Below are 19,653 nucleotides of genomic sequence, written 5' to 3' on the forward strand. Positions count from 1 at the left end.
TTTGAGCTGCTTTAACTTTCATATACCTAATAACAACAAACTTATGCAGCAGCAAAAAAGAGTGAATAGCGAATATTAGTGAATGATTTTGTCATATTCTGCAAATCACATTTTTGTGTGTCCCAGCTCAAACAGACGCTGAAGGAGCAGCGAGCCGCTGGAGATCTTGCACTGAGCTGGAGGAAGCAGCCAGATGGAGAAGTCTTCCACAAGGATGAAGAAGGAAACAAGGAAAGGAAACCATCTGTATAAGACAAGCTTTACCAATTTTGGTTATGAAACATTTCTTTCTGCTTTGTCCTTTTAAAACATATTATTCTTTAGTTCTTCTCTGATTTGTGTGAACTCTACTTTCTTATTTAAAATGAAACGGTCACTGCTAATAAAGAAGAAGCAGGACTTTGAGCAACATGTTTTTGAGGCGTTGGTGAAAGAAGCCTGGACTGCTGTTTCTGTGAATATAAAAAAGAACATCTATTTTTTATTTTTTATTTCATTTATTTTTGTTTCACACATGGTACAGCCGTAATTCATTTCCCATTCTTTCAATTAAAGTAACACTGTTTCCATGCATGAAAAGGAAGAAGAATAAATTCTTATTGACACCTGCCCCCTATCTGTGATAATACAAGTAGGCACTTACAACCAAAATTACACTCTGACAATATTCTGTACATAACAAAACAAAGCAAACAGAACAATATACTCAACAATGAGCAATACCACTAAATCTCAAACTAAAAGGATCATTTTTCTACAATTAAATTCTATTATTTTCAACTTCTTCATATTGGTTTATCATTTTATTCTTATAGCAGATTTTAAATTGAGAAACATTTGTACAACACTTAAGATGATCACTGAGAGAATTCCAGTTTCTTATGCCTGTGACTGTTGGACACATTTGCCTTTGTGTGGTTCGAGCAAACTGATGCTTAAAATAAAACTTCCTTCTGCCACACAATACAAATAAACTTTGTAACTTAAGAGGTAGTGTTTTATTTTTTGCCCTAAACATAATAGTTAATGTCTGTAATTTCACTATGTCTTCTAGTTTTAATAATTTTGATTTTATAAACAAACTATTAGTGTGTTCTCTATATTTAACTTTATGCATAATTCGAATGGCTCTCTTCTGTAATAAATATAATGGTTTCATATTAGTCACATATGTATTCCTCCATACTTCAACACGATAACTCAGATAGGGTAGAAACAATGAAAAATATAATATTCTCATTGTCTTGTAATCTAATATATATCTTACATTACCCAGGATATATAGACTTTTAGCCAACTTTTTTTAACATGTTCAATGTGTGATTTCCATGGTAACTCGTCCACTATTACACCCAGAAAACGGAATTCTGTCACTCTTTCAATTAATACTCCCTCTATAGATAATACTATCTCTTCCTCCTTTACACGGTTTCCGAATATCATAAACTTTGTTTTTTCCAAATTCAGCGATAACTCATTTACATCAAAGCATTTTTTAATTTTTTTCATTTCAATAACCATAATTTTAGCCAATTCTTTCAAGTTTTCTCCAGTACAATAAAAATTTGTATCATCTGCAAACAAAACAAAATTTAACATTTTTGACACATCACAAATGTCATTTATATCTAAATTAAAAAGTTTTGGTCCTAAAACAGAACCTTGAGGGACCCCACATTCTATTTTCATTCGATCAGATGCATTGCCTAAACACTGCACATACTGAACCTTATCTAGATAACTGCTTAACCAGTTCAATACTATTCCTCTCACACCATAAGTCTGTAATAATCTAAGATTTTATATGAAATAATAATAAAACGAATAAAGAACCTTGAACCTTGAGATCTCATATATTTCTATAACGAACGCTGTAATGAGCTGATCTGAGAATAGTTGCTGATGCAGCTACTAGACCTGAGTTCTGCCTCTGACACAGTCACATCAGTCTGAGTGTGAGAGGAACGAACGACGAGAGTCCACCGCCGGCCGGATTGCCAGGCACTCTTCTCCACTGTGCTGTATTTCCTCTCCTGCCCTGTCAGTTTCCAGCTGGTGTACAGGATCAGGTGGCGATCCCCCGCTGGGACAAAACGGCACCCAGCCCTCTGTTTACATTAAGAAGCTTTGCAGCGTGGGCACAGAGCACATGGTCCATGAGGCGCTGGGAACAAGCCAAACGAAAGTTGACAAACAGGTCCAAACCTCACGCTGTGTTTCCTTGGAATTTGCAGACAAGGGAATCTACCTTGCAGTAGTTGACACAGAAGCATATAGACCCATCTTTCTTCACTACAAGAACTATTTTCAGCATTTCAGCCAGTTCTCTCTGGAAGATTTGCCATTTATGCTCAGGTAACTATCATCTCTCTCCTTCACCAGGACACTAGACCAGAGAAGTGGTTTTGGCCTCTCTCCATGCTTTTAGGAGATGAAGGTGATATATCTGTGTGGCTCCACCCCCGTCTGCATGCTGCCCACTCACCATGTGACCACAAAGGGTCTTTGCCACTTGGTGACTAACTTTGAGCTTGATAATAGAAGTACTTTATCTCCTGGTGAATTTGCCACTCTGTAGAGGCCCTGCTGACATTTCTGGGCCTGGAGCACATTTTTCAGTGACAACCTCCCCAATGTGTGCAGCTTTGTCTAAGGTCCAGGATGTACTGAATCTCATTTTTACTGGGCCAGGGTCTGCCATCTTTCTGGGACACCCTTCCACAAACAGTGTCTGGTCCTCTGCCGTCATCCAACAACCAGGCAGCGGTTTTCCTGGGAAAGGTCCAAGCGATCCAAAATGTCCCATCAGATGTCTCCAAAGGTCCCGGCGAGGCTGGCGGCAAGCTCAGAGCTGCTGTCTGAGCATTCCCAGAGAGAACCAGCCATGGCGCCCATTCTGCCGTGGGACACTGGCACGCTCTGAGATGGCTTGGATGGTCTCCAGGAATAACTGTGGGTTGTCGCCCTCCCCCATCCGGTGCGTCGTGGCACGGTGACCCCAACCAGCACCTGCATCTGGTGCTCGGCCGGGCCCTGAAGTCTGTTCAGCTGTTGCCTCTGCGCCACTGCTCGCTCCCTGTGTATGCCGCCAGCATCTACACAAGCAACTGAAGCAGCTGTGCAGGCGATGGGTCTGACGTGACCACCACGACGCCATAAACCACACCTCTGCCACGATCTCTTACCCTTGTAATGGATTAGACTGATAGATTTAACATTCCTCTTTGGTTTTCTATTGCAAAATGTGTTTATTGAGAGATCACTGAGACTTTGCTCGTTTCCTTTAATGGTTTCGATGAATTTTAGTTCCTGTGTTTTGTTTTATGTCTGTTAGTTTTAGTTTCGTCTGTTTCTGAGGCTGTTCCTCACTCACTCTCATCTTTGTGTTAATATCTCAGTTCTCCTGTTTTCTACTCCGACCTGTTAGTATTTATGTCCGTATTAGTTCACTTGTTTATTTCCTGTTTTATTTTGAAAGTTAGTTTCCTTTTATGCTTCACATAAGTTTTATTTCTTCCTTTTTGCTGAATTTATTGTATTCACCTGTGTCTCGCTTTTAGTCAGCCTCTCAGTGTATAAACAGTCTGGTCCTGTTTGCTGTCTGTGTCTGGACCTTTTACACTTTTGATTTTGTAAAACCTGTTAAAAGTTGTCTTTCTTTGGTCACTTCTGATCATATGTAGGTAAAATATTTCAACCACACACTAGCTCAGGATCCTTCAGTCAGATGTAGTGGGAAAAATCAGATCCAAAATCCAGATTTGGGAGACAAAGTTAATAAAACTGAAATCCAACAACAGGCAGGAAACAATGTGCATAAAGTAAGGAGGAAACTACCACAAACTGAGGCTCTTAATACACTGAAATGATCAGGGAAGGGAAAACAGGCGGGGAAATCACACACAGCAGAAAACACAAGCAAAACTAAACAGACTTGTTAGACGAGACGAGACGAGACGAGAGGGTAACAAAATAAAACAGGAAGTAACAGCAGGTCTAACAAAGAAATACAGACTTAAGAGACAAAAGAAACAAATAGAGGAAAGACAGGAGTGCAGGAAATCTGAAACTAGATGATAATTATAATATAACTTACAAACAAAAAAATAAACTAAAATGTTGAACTTAGACTGAAAGCTTGATCATGACGCCTTCCCCACTAGAGAGAAATTCCATGTTTCTATCGCCAAATATAGCAGCATGGGATCAGAGTACCAGGATCTCCATTATGTTGGGTTATTTATAAATATATATATATATATATATATAATTTTTTAGATTAATGGTAAATGGCCTGTATTTGTATAGCGCTTTACTCAGTCCCTAAGGACCCCAAAGCACTTTACACATCCAGTCATCCACAGATTCACACACTGGTGATGGCAGCTACATTGTAGCCACAGCCACCCTGGGGCGCACTGACAGAGGCGAGGCTGCCGGACACTGGCGCCACCGGGCCCTCTGACCACCACCAGTAGGCAACGGGTGAAGTGTCTTGCCCAAGGACACAACGACCGAGACTGTCCAAGCCGGGGCTCAAACCGGCAACCTTCCGATTACAAGACAAACTCCCAACTCTTGAGCCACGATCGCCCCGCCCCGACACTACCAGATTAAGATGTAGTGTTCAAACGGGATTGGACCGTGTTTTCTGTCCAGCTTTAACTCTAAATGAAGCTGTGCTAAATGTACTTTCATGCTAAATAACGTCCATATTACAGGACATCAAAGTGCACTTTCATTTCTGAACATGTGAGTTATGAAGGCTAAAAAGGGTCACACACACACACACACACACACACACACACACACACACACTGCTGTGGGCTTTCTGAGACAGATGGGGACGAGAGAAAAAGCACCGTGTGAAGAAGAGCGAGTGAAACAAGGACAGACCAACAAAATACAGAGAACGAGAGAGAGAGAGAGGAGCAGCGGGGAGAGAAAAACGTTGAATGGATGCTTCAGCTGACACTTCCTTTGACCAATCAGAGCAAATGTTTCCCTCCTCCTGCATCCAGCCACTGTGATTGGCCAGCAGGAGCCGAGCTGCAGAGAGAGAGAGAGAGAAGAACACAGAGAGAAAGGGAAGAAACAGTCAGATGAAGACAGCTCTGCTCTTTACATGTACCGCTCTCTCTCTCTCTCTTCCATTCATTCTCTGTCTCGCTCGTCCCGCTGTGTGCTGCTCCTGCTGCAGTTTGCTCGCCCATCATTATTTCTCATTCCTGAGGAGAGAGGGGTTTAATGCGATGGACCTGCTTCCCACCGACTGCTGCTGCTGCTGTTTACACCGCAGCATCATGGGAGCTGTAGTTTCCTCAGCAGCACAGGAGGACAGCTGATTAGCCAGGGATTGTGGGTTTTCAGAGTTTGGAGATGTGAGCTGGTGGGCGGACGAGGCTCAACAAACTCTCTCTCTCTCTCTCTTTCTTTCTATTCTCTCGCCGTCTTTCGTTCTCATGCTTTTGAACCCTCTCCTGCCCTTTTCCTTCCTCTCCTCTGCAGTTTCTTTCATCTGATCTCTCCATCTTATTCCTTTTCTTTTCCTGTCATACTCACCATTTCCCCACCATTTTCTCCTCTCTGCTGCTCCTAACTCTGACCTGTCCGAGGGCAAAGGCAGAATGGGTTGCCGTCTCACTCGGACCAAGGTGAGTGAGCTTCTGCAGGTGTGTTTTGGGTCTGAGAGAGAGAGAGAGAGAGAGTGATAAACAAAGAGGGGGGTGAGAAAGAGAGGAGAACGAGGAGGAGGAGGAGGAGGAGGAGGAGGAGGAGGGTGGGTAAATGAGATGTGATGGCTGCTGGGATGACCTGCTCTCTGTTATATCACTGTGGAGATGTAGACACACACCTTTACTGTATGCACACACACACACACTCCTGCTCACACACACATGTACACAAATCCCTAACCCAGATATTACGAATGAACCCAGACAATAGCTGAGAGAGAAGCTCTGATGACTGAAGGCTAAAGGCTGTTTGTGTGTGTGTGTGTGTGTGTGTGTGTGTGTGTGTGTTTCTGTAAAGGATGAGGAGGCAGAAAGAAAAGCAGTGAGTGAGAAACAGTGTTGGGAGCTGCACACATGTCCAGGACTCATAAAGTATTCACATCCCTTCACTTTACACTCACATCAATGAGTCACAGTCCGTGTTTCTTGCTTTTTGCAATTCTGTTATTATTAATATTATGTAAAAATCAAACATCCTATTTGACATTTAAAAAGTATTCTAAAACTAATTTAGTCTTTTGTAGAAGCTTCTCTAGCAGCAGAGGTAGTTTCCAGTATTTTGGGTAAACCTCAGAACCTCAGTATGAAAGATGATTTCTGTGTCTAAGAACTGAGGCTACTGTAGATGTGCCTTGTAGTCTCTCTGATGGTCAGCAGGAGGTGAAGCCCGTGGCTGCAAAAACACTTCTCTGAAGACCTCCAAAAGTTGATTCTGTTCATCTGTTCGTAGCGTTTTGTGGGAGAAACGTTTCGTCATCATCAGCTGACGTCTTCAGTCTCAGCTGACTGCAGGATCTTATAAACAGGACATTTGCATTAGACTGAAACCAGCCCACTGAAGGTTTGACCTCCCAGCCCGTTGTTCCTTCAGTTCCTTCAGAAATGTTTCTCCCACAAAACGCTTCGTCCAGATGAACAGAATCAACTTTTGGAGATTTGCTTTCCTGGATGGTTGAGATGCATCAGGACACTTCTCTGAAGACTTTATTCTTTAATTGCCAGTTTTAAGCCTTTGTAAATTTGGGACCATTGTGGAATCAAAAAATAAATCAGGGTAATGTCATTGGCCAAGCTTAACCTTTAACTTAATACTAAGTTTGACAGCAGGACTGTTAACTGTGGCTACGTAAACCTTTAAAATGCTGCCTGTGCTGGCTGCACTGATGCTCTGGGTTTAAACTCTGGACTTTACCTGTGACGCTGCAGCTGAAGGCACTCCAGGGTTGTCTGGTTGGTTTACTCCAGGTCTCTGTGTTTGTGCTGCTGAGACGCAGCCCTGCAGCATGATGATGCCTCCACCGTGCTCAGCTGCACCAGTAGGTTCATTGAGTGATGATCAGTGCCTGGGAGTTTGTCTCATCAAATCAACAAATCTCTTTGCACTTTGTCCTTTAAATGCAGTTTGACAAACTCCAAGCAGGCTGTCACGAGTGTTTTACCCACAGTGGCTTCAGTCTCACTGCTGTGCTGAAGCAAAGGCCTGATTTGCAGAGATCAGCTGAGGTCACGTGCAGCAGGTTATCTCATCTCTGCAGAGATGCTTTGTTCTTTTCATTCCTATAAATAAGTTATATTTACACGTACAATGGTATGAATGTGTGCTTCACTTCCAATCACCATCATGGTGGTGTTTACATGAGAACTTATTCATTATTAATTGGAGGTTTGTAAAACCAGGGAGAAACAAGTGTAACCTCATCAGAGTTGTTCGTGTGCCTGCAGACTGTTTGGTGATGTTTTCATTGTTGTTACTTAATAACTTGATTAACAAAATTAATTTGAGGTCTTGTATTTGTCAGCAGCGCGTTCAGGCAGAGAAGTTGTGGCTGGATTAACTTCAAACAGCCTCATCAGGCACTTCATGCAGGGGTCAAATACAGCTTCAGAGAGCTGTTGTTCTGATGTCTGCTGGAGATGAAGACCTGACTCTCCGAGGCTAATCTTTGATTTGATCTGCGAGCCCAGAAAAACGTTTGAATCTAGACGTGCGCTGAAGTGCTGTGAATGTTTCAGTAAGAGATCTTCTCTTAATCCTGACGATGTAAGAATGTGCACGAGACACCCAGACTACTCAGTTCAGACGGTTATTTTTCACAAGCCTGAGGGGCCACAAAGAGCAAGTAATTAAAACTAAATCTCATTTGCATGAGATCAAATCTGAGCAAATGCTCCTGCGTAAAAGGAGCCATGAAGCCTACACAGGAGAAAGGGAACCGGGGGACTGTGGCTCAGGTCTCAAGCTTTGCTTTGCTTGGTTTTTTACTCGCAGTTTGATGAAGTTTAAGAAGACGTTCACGGTGTTTACCTGTAGAAAAACTATGTTAAGTGGTGCAATTTGTATAAAAATGTGATGCTGACGGGTCTTGATCAACTGTCCATATGTGAGACGTTGGGGGTGAGTACAGATGTTTCCCCATTTTAGCAGCACGAAACTAGAAATGAAGATTAAGGAGGTTTAGAAAAGGAATCCGAGGAACAGGCCTGCACTGAATCACGCAATCATGATCGTGATGGGGGCCATTATTTATAAGATAAAGATCATGTTGCATCAAATATGAAGTGAAAGTAGAAGTTTAGACCATGCACTCATCATCTGTCGATCTACAAATACACCTGCGCACCTAAAGCATCTGTTTCATTATCACACAGCGTTTGGTTTTGAAATCTTCTTTCGAACAGTCTGTAACTGTAGATTTGGATTTTCGCTGTTTTCTTCCTCCCATCTGCGTAACTTTGTGCTGAATACTGGGGGGGGGGGGGGGGGTCAAGATCTCTGTCTAAATAAATAAATAAATCTGGGTAAATTCCCAGATGATTAAAGAAAATCAACAGCCTATTTATGCAAGATAATTCATCATCTTATTGGGGGGTTATATTGGTTGGGTCTGATTATTGGGGGGTCATAACCCCCCTAACCCTCCTGGAAATTACGCCCCTGCTTCCCCCATGTGACAAAACAAATCAGGTTTGTCATCTGACTTACTGAAGCAGTGAGGGATGAGTCATCCAGCGTTTATGTTCTTGTCTCCATCAGAATTCTGCACAAAACCTTAAACCATTAAATCCAGACAAATGGAGGATTTATTTTATTTCATTTTGCAGAAAAATAAATATTTAATCTTATGTTAATTAACCCCATAATTTCCCTAATTAGTGTTGAGCTCGTTGGCAGCGATCTGAATATAGGTCAGCATGTTTTTCCTTCTTTATGTGCCTCTAATAAACTCACAGATATGGAGCATCTACAAAGATCTTTTTCTTTTCTTAAACCAAAACCTGCCAACCGCGACTTCCGTTGGTGACTACTGTATAAGAGGGAAAAGAGAAAATCACTCTCTTAAAAGCTTTCAACGATCTATTATCCACGTAAAGCCTGAATAGCACAAGGACACATTATGAAGAGGCTCCAGCTCTACAGATCAGCCGTCACGGGGAGTTTTTCTTGGAAAGTGTTCCCGTTCGTCTTGGTGACTGAGCACTCCTCCTTCCTGCTCGCCGCCTGTTGTAGCAAGAAGCCACATCTCAGTAATTGCTGTCAGCGAGTTAGCCGTGTTTTCATTTAGCACCACATCTCCTGGCTGAACGGCTCAATGATCAAAAGGGCTCGCCTTCATGCGGAGCTGAACAATCTGCAGCATGAATGTTTTCTGGCTCCTGTTCATCTCAGAACTCTGGAACATACGATTATCTGGGAACGCATGTCGGGGAGGGTTTTCTCCTCGATGCGCTGACGCTGTGGTGCATGTAAACAAACATCTTATCAGATGATGCGCAGCACACACACACACACAGAGTTCAGAGACCAGTGGATCTCTGACAGAGTGAAACAGGCAGAGACAAACAGAGGAGGGAGGTCATAACTCAAGCTGATACCTGCTGAGGTGACCTGATCAGTGCACTTCATGAACACGTGTTTACAGACAGTCACTACACATCAGTCTACACCAGACTTTAAATAGAGACCAGAGAGGAAAACATGAGTTGTTGTAATAAGGAGGCCGGTGCCTCTTTCATTAGCCCGCTTGGATTGTAAGAATCAAACGTCCAGTAAGGGGAATTAAAAGAAATCTGTTAGAGACAACAATCAGACGAGTCTGTGTGAGCAGGCACATGGTGACAGTGGGAAGGAAAAACTCCCTTTTAACAGGAAGAAACCTCAGGCAGAACCAGGCTCAGGGAGGGGCGGGGCCATCTGCTGCGACCGGTTGGGGTAAGAGGAAGTAGACAAGACAAAAGACACACTGTGGAAGAGAGACAGAGATTAATAGCAACCAATGATTGAATGGAGAGGTCTATAAACACATAGTGAGTGAAGGATGTAGTGACAGGTATGTGAGTTTTTAATACATTCTTTAAAGTTTTATTTTAACCAGACTTTGTTGAACACTCCAAAGAATAACTCTTTGAATGAAGTTAAAATAATTTAGGGAAGGATTTCCACTTTAAGAAATAGCTTTCCAGTAGTATTAAGTGCTTTTGCTGGACTAACGTAATTGCACGGTTTGCATCAACTCAATCAACTGCAGTGAATAAGCTCATCATTAATTAAGTTAACAGAATGACATAATGCTAAATTAAACTATTTGATCATGTGAAAATCTTTTCCATGACTTTAAGGTCATTAAGATAAGATGGGGCCTGATTATTTAAGACCTTGTATGTGAGGAGCAGGATTTTGAATTCTGGATTTAACAGGAAGCCAAAACAGGAGAAATCTGCTCTCTCTTTCTAGTCCCTGTCAGGACTCTTGCTGCAGCATTTTGGATTAGCTGAAGGCTTTTCAGGGAGTTTTTTGGACTTCCTGATAATAATGAATTACAGTCGTCCAGCCTGGAAGTAATAAATGCATGAACTAGTTTTTCAGCGTCACTCTGAGACAGGATATTTCTAATTTTAGAGATGTTGCACAAATGGAAGAACGCAGTCTTACATATTTGTTTAATATGTGGGTTGAAGGACATATCCTGGTCAAAAATGACTCCAAGGTTCCTCACAGTGTTACTGGAGGCCAAGGTAATACCATCCAGAGTAAGAATCTGGTTAGATACCATATTTCTAAGATCTTCAGCGCCGAGTACAATAACCTCAGTTTGATCTGAATTAAGAAGCAGAAAGTTAGTGGTCATCCAGGTCTTTATGTCTTTAAGACATTCCTGCAGTTTAACTAATTGGTGTGTGTTATCTGGCTTCATGGACAGATAGAGCTGGGTGTCATCTGCATAGCAGTGTAAATGTATGCTATGTCTTCTAATGATGCTGCCTAGGGGAAGCATGTATAATGTAAACAGGATTGGTCCTAGCACTGAACCCTGTGGAACTCCATAATTAACCTCAGTGTGTGAAGAGGACTCTCCATTTACATGCACAAACTGGAGTCTATTAGATAGATATGATACAAACCACTGCAGCACAGTACCTGTAATAATTAACCTCAGTGTGTGAAGAGGACTCTTTACCTTTAATAATAAAATATTGTGGTCAACAGTATCAAACACTGCACGAAGTTCTAGCAGGACAGGGCAAGCGTTAGTTACGCTGGTCCCTACTTAAAAAGGTGAAACTGTATGTTGGCTCAGAAATAGCTTTACATGAAATATTTTATATATATATGAATTTATGTGCAAAATTACATCTGCTGATATTTCCTTTTAAATGTATTCGTTCAACCACTTAAATTAATACTCTATGGCCTTGGTAACATGACCAACTCCTTGACATGTATTTGTCGACAATAAGGCATTCATTTCTTTATAATGTGGGCTATGTAGTTTATTGCTAGTCTGATATCATGTTTTTATGTAGATCATTCTCAGGTCCCAGGTTAACTCATTCAACTTAATGACACATTAAGTTTTGTGCTATTTAGTTAAACATACACAATAAATTGTAGTTTTCAACAGATCAGTAAACAGCTTTGATATAGCACTATATTTGCTGGACAGTATATTTAATAATTATTAACTGTGCTCATTATTTGGCCAGTTTTCAGCCTCTTCTTAAAGGTTTACAGTTTCAGCCAACATGTTTCACAGCATTTTCGTTGAATGTGAACTGATAATGTTTCTGGTTTTTCCTTCAACTTTGATTCTACGAGTTGTATAACTGAACAAAATGATGCTGCACTGCACCGACAGTTTTATCATCAACCTAAAGAATTGCAAACTATTATAATCCATGCACCAACCTACATTGTAGACTCCTCCACTGCAGCCTTGCACTACACTACAGTATTTGAGGAGTAGCTCCAGTACTGGAAGAAGAAGGGATTTCCTCTCACTGTGCCTGATCAAACAGGCCCACATTTAGAGATTTTTGAACAGCAGGAAACTATCCCCCAATGACACCGGTAATGTCATGCCTTAGTTATGATTGCTGCTTTGGTTGTGCTGCACGCCCAATGAGAGCCACATTTTTGATGCTGTTTTAGTATCTCCCTCCATGTAGTCTGAGGATTTCTGAGTGTCTGAGCTGATCACCAAAATGACAGTCCAGACCAACATCATTACACACTTTTGCAACTTTCATCAGTTGTCTATATCCTTTCATTAGTTACATCTTATGCATATCACTAGGATATTTTTACAACTGCCATGAAATTTACCTTCATCATCAGCTAATGCCAGAATCTGTTCAGGCGTGGGCCAAAACTCGTGGACAGCAATTTCATTTTTTCTGAGTTTAGTTGGAGGAAATTAATTTTTGACCTTGCAAAGGAAGTCCTCAAGACAACTTGGCATACCACAGTCAGATGGCCTGATAGTGACATTGATATATCTGTAAGTAGTTAACATAAGAAATACAACTTGACCCATGCATCTCACTTACATGCTCTATGAGGATATATAAGGAGAACAAGCCTGGGCCTGAAACTGACCCCTGTGGAACACCTGACAGGCTAATAAGATTTAAACGATGAGAAAACAGTATCAGATAATTCAAATCTAATGCTTCAGTCTGTCCATAAAAATCCGTATCAATCAGCAAAAAATCCAATCAAAAGAGCCAACAAGAGGTGATTACTGTCCTTAACTCGTGCAGTCTCACGACCCCTATAGATCCCTGGTTGGACCCATCCAAAAACCTTTTGTCTTGTGTGCACAGTAGTTATTTTTCCTAAATAGATTTTCCATCAACAACTACACTACTCCAGGGAGATGAAGAGATTGACAAGAGTACTTTGAGGCGAGGCGTGCAGGAAAGAGAGAGGTGGCAAAGGAAAAGGCTTAGTAGCTGTGTGTGACACTGGGCATTAAGAAAGGAAAGGATGTGCAGCAGGTTAGGGTGGTTAACCACAGACATGTGCAAATGAGTGAAGAGTGTGTCTAGAAGATGAGAGCTGATGAATGTGGAAAATTAGCGAGGTAAGGGGACAGATGGAGGACAATGAACTACACAGGATCAGTAAGGAGGGAGTGGAGATGTCTAGGAAAGAGGACACTGGCAAGGACAAGTGCAGAGGAGGCATAGTGGATATATTAGACAAAGGATGCTGACTATGGAGATGTAAGGAGGAGGAAACAGAGAGGATTCGTGAATGCTGTGAAGGAGGACGTGCAGAGGTTTGGTGTGACAGAGGAGGATGCTGGGGATCGGGTCAGACGGATGCTGTGGCGAGCAGCCAAAAGAAGAAGAACCAACACGATTGTTCCCAGGATGTCATTTCAACTTCATCCCACTGGTGCTGTGACTGAATCGGTCCACCTGCCAGGTGAAAGCTCGAGGTTTTTCTTGGAGACGATCAGCAGGATCTTCTTTCATGGCCCCTAAAGCTGCCTGTGAATGTTTGACCTGTCTGTGCTGACAGCGCTGTAACACAAAACAGAGCAGAAAGCCACACTTTGTGCGTGATCGGAGGAATTTAAGGCAGCAAAGCCGGCCGGGCGTGGCATGTGACTGTACAGAGACTGACAGTTTGACATAAAAGAGTGGTGCTGCTGCTCTGTCCTCCCCGTGGCTGCACAGTACACTGTGTCAACGGCATCATTCACAAATCACTGATCAAACAGGGATTCTGATAATTATAACTGAGATAAATCACATGATAACACATTTAGATGCTTTCAGATAAAGCCTCCATGTTCGTACCAGAACATTTCGGGGTTTTGTCCAATCATTTCGTTAAAAAACGACCTTCTTTGTGTACGATACAAAAGAAAATGTGACTCACTTCCCACTTCACCCGAATCACAGAGCTCATGATCTATTTTCCTCCTGAGTATTTCTGCTTCTGTCAGGCTGAAGAGTCAGAGGACGAACACCACCTCAGCTATAGATTTTCAGCTCATCAGCAGCATGTATACGTTACTGTGAAGCCTTACGTGTGCTTTATTTTGGGTTCAGCGAGATGTCGTTTAACCTTTTTTCTTTAAAGAAAGCACAAGTTTATTTTTGATGGTTTTAACACTACCATACCACCTTTATTTATAAAGCACTTTAACATAAAACCAGAGTTCACAAAGTGCTGTACATGCTAATAGCATAAGTAAAGAAAATTAAAATGAGATAAGATAAAATAAATAACTAAAAAACTAAAATAAATTGAAACATGTTAAAACAAATTGAGTCAACCCCTCTAATCAATGCCAAAGGCTTCAGCGAATAAAGATGTTTTAAGAAGACTTTTAAATTCAGAAAGAGAAGAGGCCTGCCTAACATGCAAGGGTAGATTATTCCACAACTCTGGAGCAACTACAGCAAAAGCACGATCACCTTTAAGTTTATACTTAGTTTTCGGTACCTTAACCCTTTAAAGCCGGTCAGAGCAGCACGCTCTGCTTTGCACAACTATTTTTAAATCCCTGTAACACTGCAACCAAGTCAGCTAGCACAATAATGTTTTTTGCATATGAAACCGGAGGAGTTGTACTTACATCTTATGCCATCAGCTTGTCCTCGGTCACAGTTTCCTTCCACATATAGCTTTGCAAAAACTGCATAAAAAGCACTTGCAGCAACAAAAACATAATATTCCAGAAACACGCTTTGCCGATCCGATCAGCTGTTTGTAACACTTCCTACATCCATCAACTCGAACAATCGCATGTCCACCATGTCCTGCCCGAAACCGGAAGTGATGTCATGTCATTGCGGAAATGTAGTTTTTTACCATCAGGGCCTCATGAGCCTATACTGGTGTTTTTAAAAGTTATGTTTGACTTTATGACTTTCTGTGTGGTTTCTGGGATGCTTAGGACTCATATTGCACTGCTGGAAATAGTTTATTTTGATGCATATGCTGCTTTTTTGCAAATTTGCATTATAATATTTATTTTCGTTTTTCCTGCAGTGTATAAAAATTGGTGTATTTCAAAAATAAAACTATGAAGACACTCAAAATAAATTTCCTGTGGTGGGAAACTATTTTGTTCAAATTTTTTGTATTTACAGTTTTGAGGGATAAGCCTCTTAAATTTCTCTAACTAGAAATAATATGTTAAAAAAACCAAAACGATTTTTAATTTTTTGGTAGTTTATTGCACTTTTTTGCAATTTATGTAATTACTATGCACTTAATGCAGACATATTATTAAAATTTAGGCTGTAATGGTTGTATTGATGTATAGCAACTTGAAATGCTCCCAAAAATGGCTCCACAGCATGTAAACATATAATATAAGCTCTGGCGGACTTGGTTCTATGGTAGGTCTTAAAGGGTTAAGGAGCTGCTGATTGGTGGACCTAAGGGAACGGGCAGGTGTATATGGTTGTAGTAGCTCCGAGAGGTGGGGGGGGGGGGTGGGGGGGGGGCAGGCCATTAACAGATTTAAAAGCAAATAAGAGAATTTTACAAACAATCCTAAAATGTACAGGTAGCCAGTGGAGTGAAATTAAAATTGGGGTAATGTGCTCAGACTTTGCTGCAGCATTTTGCACAACCTGCAGGCGCCTAATGGACGCTTCACTAACCCCAAAATAAAGTGCGTTACAATAATCCAACCTAGAAGTAACAAAGGCATGGATTACTGTCTCAAACTGCTGTTTCGATAAGATAGGCTTTATTTTGGCTAATTCCCTCAAATGAAAAAAGCTCGATCTTACAACAGCTCTGACCTGGCTTTCAAGTTTAAGATTTGCCTCTATTTTAACTCCCAGATTAGTGATGACTGGTTTAACATACTGTGCCAGTGAACCAAGATCTATAATAGTGGCCTCAGAAGCGACTCTAGCAATAAAAAACAACATAAGCAAACACAACAGAGGTAGAGCCAGACAGCGAGCCACACACACTGGCGCCATCTTGAAATCTATCAAATCTATCACTACATTAAATGATGCACGTTGATATGCAGCACATTAGTCAACAACATCAGGCTCTTACAAATCTGAAGAGTTCCAGTTTTGTGATGTCACAGAAACTCAGACTGTTAGGTGTGAGCGTCAGTGGTTCGATGGTTCGTTAACAACCTGAGAAATCAGCTGTCAGTCAGACGTTTGGTCCTATTTTTACTGACTAAGAAAGCAGAGCTACCACGAAGGTGTAAACGATTAAAAACATGATGTCATCACTATGAAACTTACCTGTTCATCCAAAACGTGAGTCAGTCCCACCGACTCCTCTGTTGAAAACCCCAAATGAACATGTTGGTCTCCTGCTACAAAACACAGTTCTGGTTCTGTTGGAAGTTTTTTGTTTTTGTTGACTCTTCCTGGACTTAGAAGGGAAATCGGCTCTAAGCTGTCTGACAGACCTCGGCTCAGCTGGAGTCTCTTGCCAGCTGTGTTTGTGTTGTTGGTGCCTTTTTGGAGCATTTTAAAACTCTGATGTTTAATCAGTGTGACTAAATAGCAGATATGAGTATCTGGCAGCAGCTTTGTATCGTCTTTGCACTAAAGCTGTGGAAAGTGTTTTTCCCAGGCTAATTCTCATAGCGTGTCCTTAAGGCGCTTGACATGTGACTTCATGTATAATAATACTTGTAAAATGAAAATGATATGGGACAGGACATCAGTGATGTGTGAAATGATTTTACAAATCGTTTGATTTTGCAGCATCTTTGTTTTTTGTTGTATTTTGCTGACCGGCTCTGCACACTCGCCTTTTCCCAACCACAGACGAGTCACAGCCACAGCTGTCCAGCGTGGATATTTTCATCAATGTTTATAAAGTTATATTGTCTTTTTACCATATCTCAGTTACAAGTTTTTAATGCCAGAAGTTTGGCTTGATTGATATCTTTCAAACTATACCAAAGGCAAAAACACGCTCAGCTCGCCTTTGTTTAATAACAGCGGTGTTCCTGAGTCCAGCAGCACAAATGAACCGCGTTGTGTGTTGCCAGGTTGCACTGACAGATGGGTATAAACTGTATTTAGTGTGTGGACCGTGTTTCTGGCAACACGACAAACACGTAAAACTTACTAATATGTGTTTACCAATTATTTTTAAAAAGTCAGAGATACTTGGAGATTCCTGGGAAACAGCTGGGATGCTTGGTCTTAAAGAAACGGGAAAAATCAGGGAACATGTGTGTTGCACTTTATGGTTCATGTTCAATAAGCTGTTAATAATACTGGACTTATGTCACAGACATTTGCTCAATAGAAAGTCTCGGCCACTGTGAGCACAGTGCATGTCACCATGTAGACGAATGAATCGACTTGAAGAGCAGACTGAGTGACCTTTGACCTTTGGTGCTTCATGTTCATTTGAGTATTTAAGCAAACAAAGAATAAACCTATCAGCGAACAGGCCGTGACGTTACAGATTTGTAGCATCAATGGACGATTCAGCATCCCATCCTGAAGATGATAATCGTTCATCAATGAAAGGGGCGGAGCCTCAAACTGCACCATTGATGCAGACTTGGCTTGATCCTGAAGATCTGGGTAATCTGGGCTTGAGCTTTGCACTAATCTGAAAGTTGAAGGCCCTGAGAGAAGAGTATCGGATCTTTACAGGTTTAAATGTATTTGACACTGGGGTCAGTGATGTAGCCTGTTCAGATCATTATTGTGTCGTGTTTAAAATCACTGGTAAAGATGAAGTTATCAACGTGTCAGTGACAATACGTGTCCACAGGTTATTGAGGCTTATATACCTACTAGGGGTGCAACGATACTCGTATCGATATTGAACCGTTCGATACAGTGCTTTTGGTTTGGTACGCATATGTATCGAACAATACAACATTTTTAATTTATTTTATCAACTTTCCTTCTGACAATGCTGTCTGTGCATGGTCTTCATGTGACGTATGACCCTGAAGGTAAGCGCGTCATGGACAAAAGTAAAACAGTATGTTGGATGGGCCAGCAATGCTCAATTACATTGGTGGGAACTAGTGTGTTAGCGCAGTTAGCTCGTTAACGTGTTGGCCGTCCAGCCCCACGCACGGGGCGATCCGCGGTAGCTCATTAACAGAGATTTGCCGTGTTGTGGCGTTAACGTCAATTTAAAAACTGTACTTTTGAGTTAAAATATATATTTATAATTTTAATAAATGACAAATTAAAAAGGCATGAACATTTTTTTGTATCGAAAAAATATTGAACCGTGACACCAAAGTACCGAACCGAACCGTGAATTTTGTGTATCGTTGCACCCCTAATACCTCCATCATCTTTGCTTTTGGATTCTGCTGATGATGGTTTTTACCTTAGTCTGCTCACTGTTATGGATACTATTGCTCCAATTAAGACCAAAATTATCCGTGGAGGGAAAAGATCAACGATTTAATGGTTAGAACTGAGAACAGGTGCAGACAGGCTGAATGGAGGTGGAGGAAACCTAAAGTGCAGGCTCATTACAATATTAATAAAGACATCTTCAGATCTAAATCTTCAGATTTATAATCAAAAGTAAAAAGCGGGAATGACAGTCCCTTTTCTCAAAAATCCTCAATAACACTTGTGTTTTATTTAGTAATTTAGAGGTTACAAAAACGTTGCCACCACTTCCTTCTGAGTTATCGTCTAATAAACCCTATAATGATTTTGCAGCATTTTTACTGAGAAAATATAAAAGACGAGTCAACCAGTTGGTGTTTCAAGTTCAAGAGACAGTAATAACATAATAACTTAATAATAAACCTTTAAACCTCATATCTTTGACAGAAATTGCTAAATAGATGAAATCTGCACCTTTCTCCTTTGATATATTGCCCACTGATACCACAGATAGATAATACATCTCTGAAATCACAGCATTTTACTAAGACCCTGAAAAATGCAGTAATAAAACCTCTTTTAAAAAACTTGGATGTGTCAGTAATTAGTAATTACCAGCTGATCTAAATTAATGTTTTTGGCAAAAGTTATTGAGACGGTTGTTTACCAGCAAAGTCACTCAGAACAATCTCCTCAGTGTCTGGATTCTGATCATAGCGCTGACACCACTCTCATCACCGTTTTATTCAGCGTAATAGTGATGCATCAAACGTTACAGTCTTAGTAGTGCTTCATCTCAGTGCTGCATTTAATATGCTGCCTGATAGGCTGGAAAAACGGCTGGGACTCTCAGCGCTTAATTGGTTTGAATTTTATTTGACAAATTCAGATTATTTTGTCATTCTGCAAACATACTTCTGACCAAATAAAGGTCACGTGTGGGTTCCTCAGGGTTCTGTTGTCGGACTGCTTCCTTTTAATATTTATACTCTTTCTTTAACTCAGATTATGGAGCATAGTTATGCTCAGTGTTGGGAAGGTTACTTTTAACATGTATTCCACTACAGATTACAGAATGAGAGTAACATACGTTTGTGGAATAAAACAAATAGTCTATTAGTTCTTTGAAATCAGGATTAAAACCTTTTTTCAATTCAATTCAATTCAATTTTATTTATATAGCGCCAAATCACAACAAAAGTCGCCTCAAGGCGCTTCATAGATACAGAGAAAAACCCAACAATCATATGACCCCCTATGAGCAAGCACTTTGGCGACAGTGGGAAGGAAAAACTCCCTTTTAACAGGAAGA

General features: G+C 41.0%; 1 protein-coding gene across 1 annotated transcript in view; it reads left to right on the top strand.

Moving 5' to 3' along the window:
• Positions 1-4,843: 4,843 nt before the first annotated feature.
• Positions 4,844-19,653, top strand: part of LOC146494037 (uncharacterized) — a 29,001-nt gene continuing 14,191 nt past the window's right edge. The window contains exon 1 of the mRNA XM_085147244.1: positions 4,844-5,654. Coding sequence (XP_085003370.1) covers positions 5,628-5,654 — 27 coding nt within the window. The 5' untranslated portion in view covers positions 4,844-5,627. The remainder of the gene's footprint in view (positions 5,655-19,653) is intronic.

The sequence above is a fragment of the Neolamprologus multifasciatus genome, chromosome 20, assembly GCF_963576455.1.
Source record: "Neolamprologus multifasciatus chromosome 20, fNeoMul1.2, whole genome shotgun sequence".
NCBI lineage: Eukaryota > Metazoa > Chordata > Actinopteri > Cichliformes > Cichlidae > Neolamprologus > Neolamprologus multifasciatus.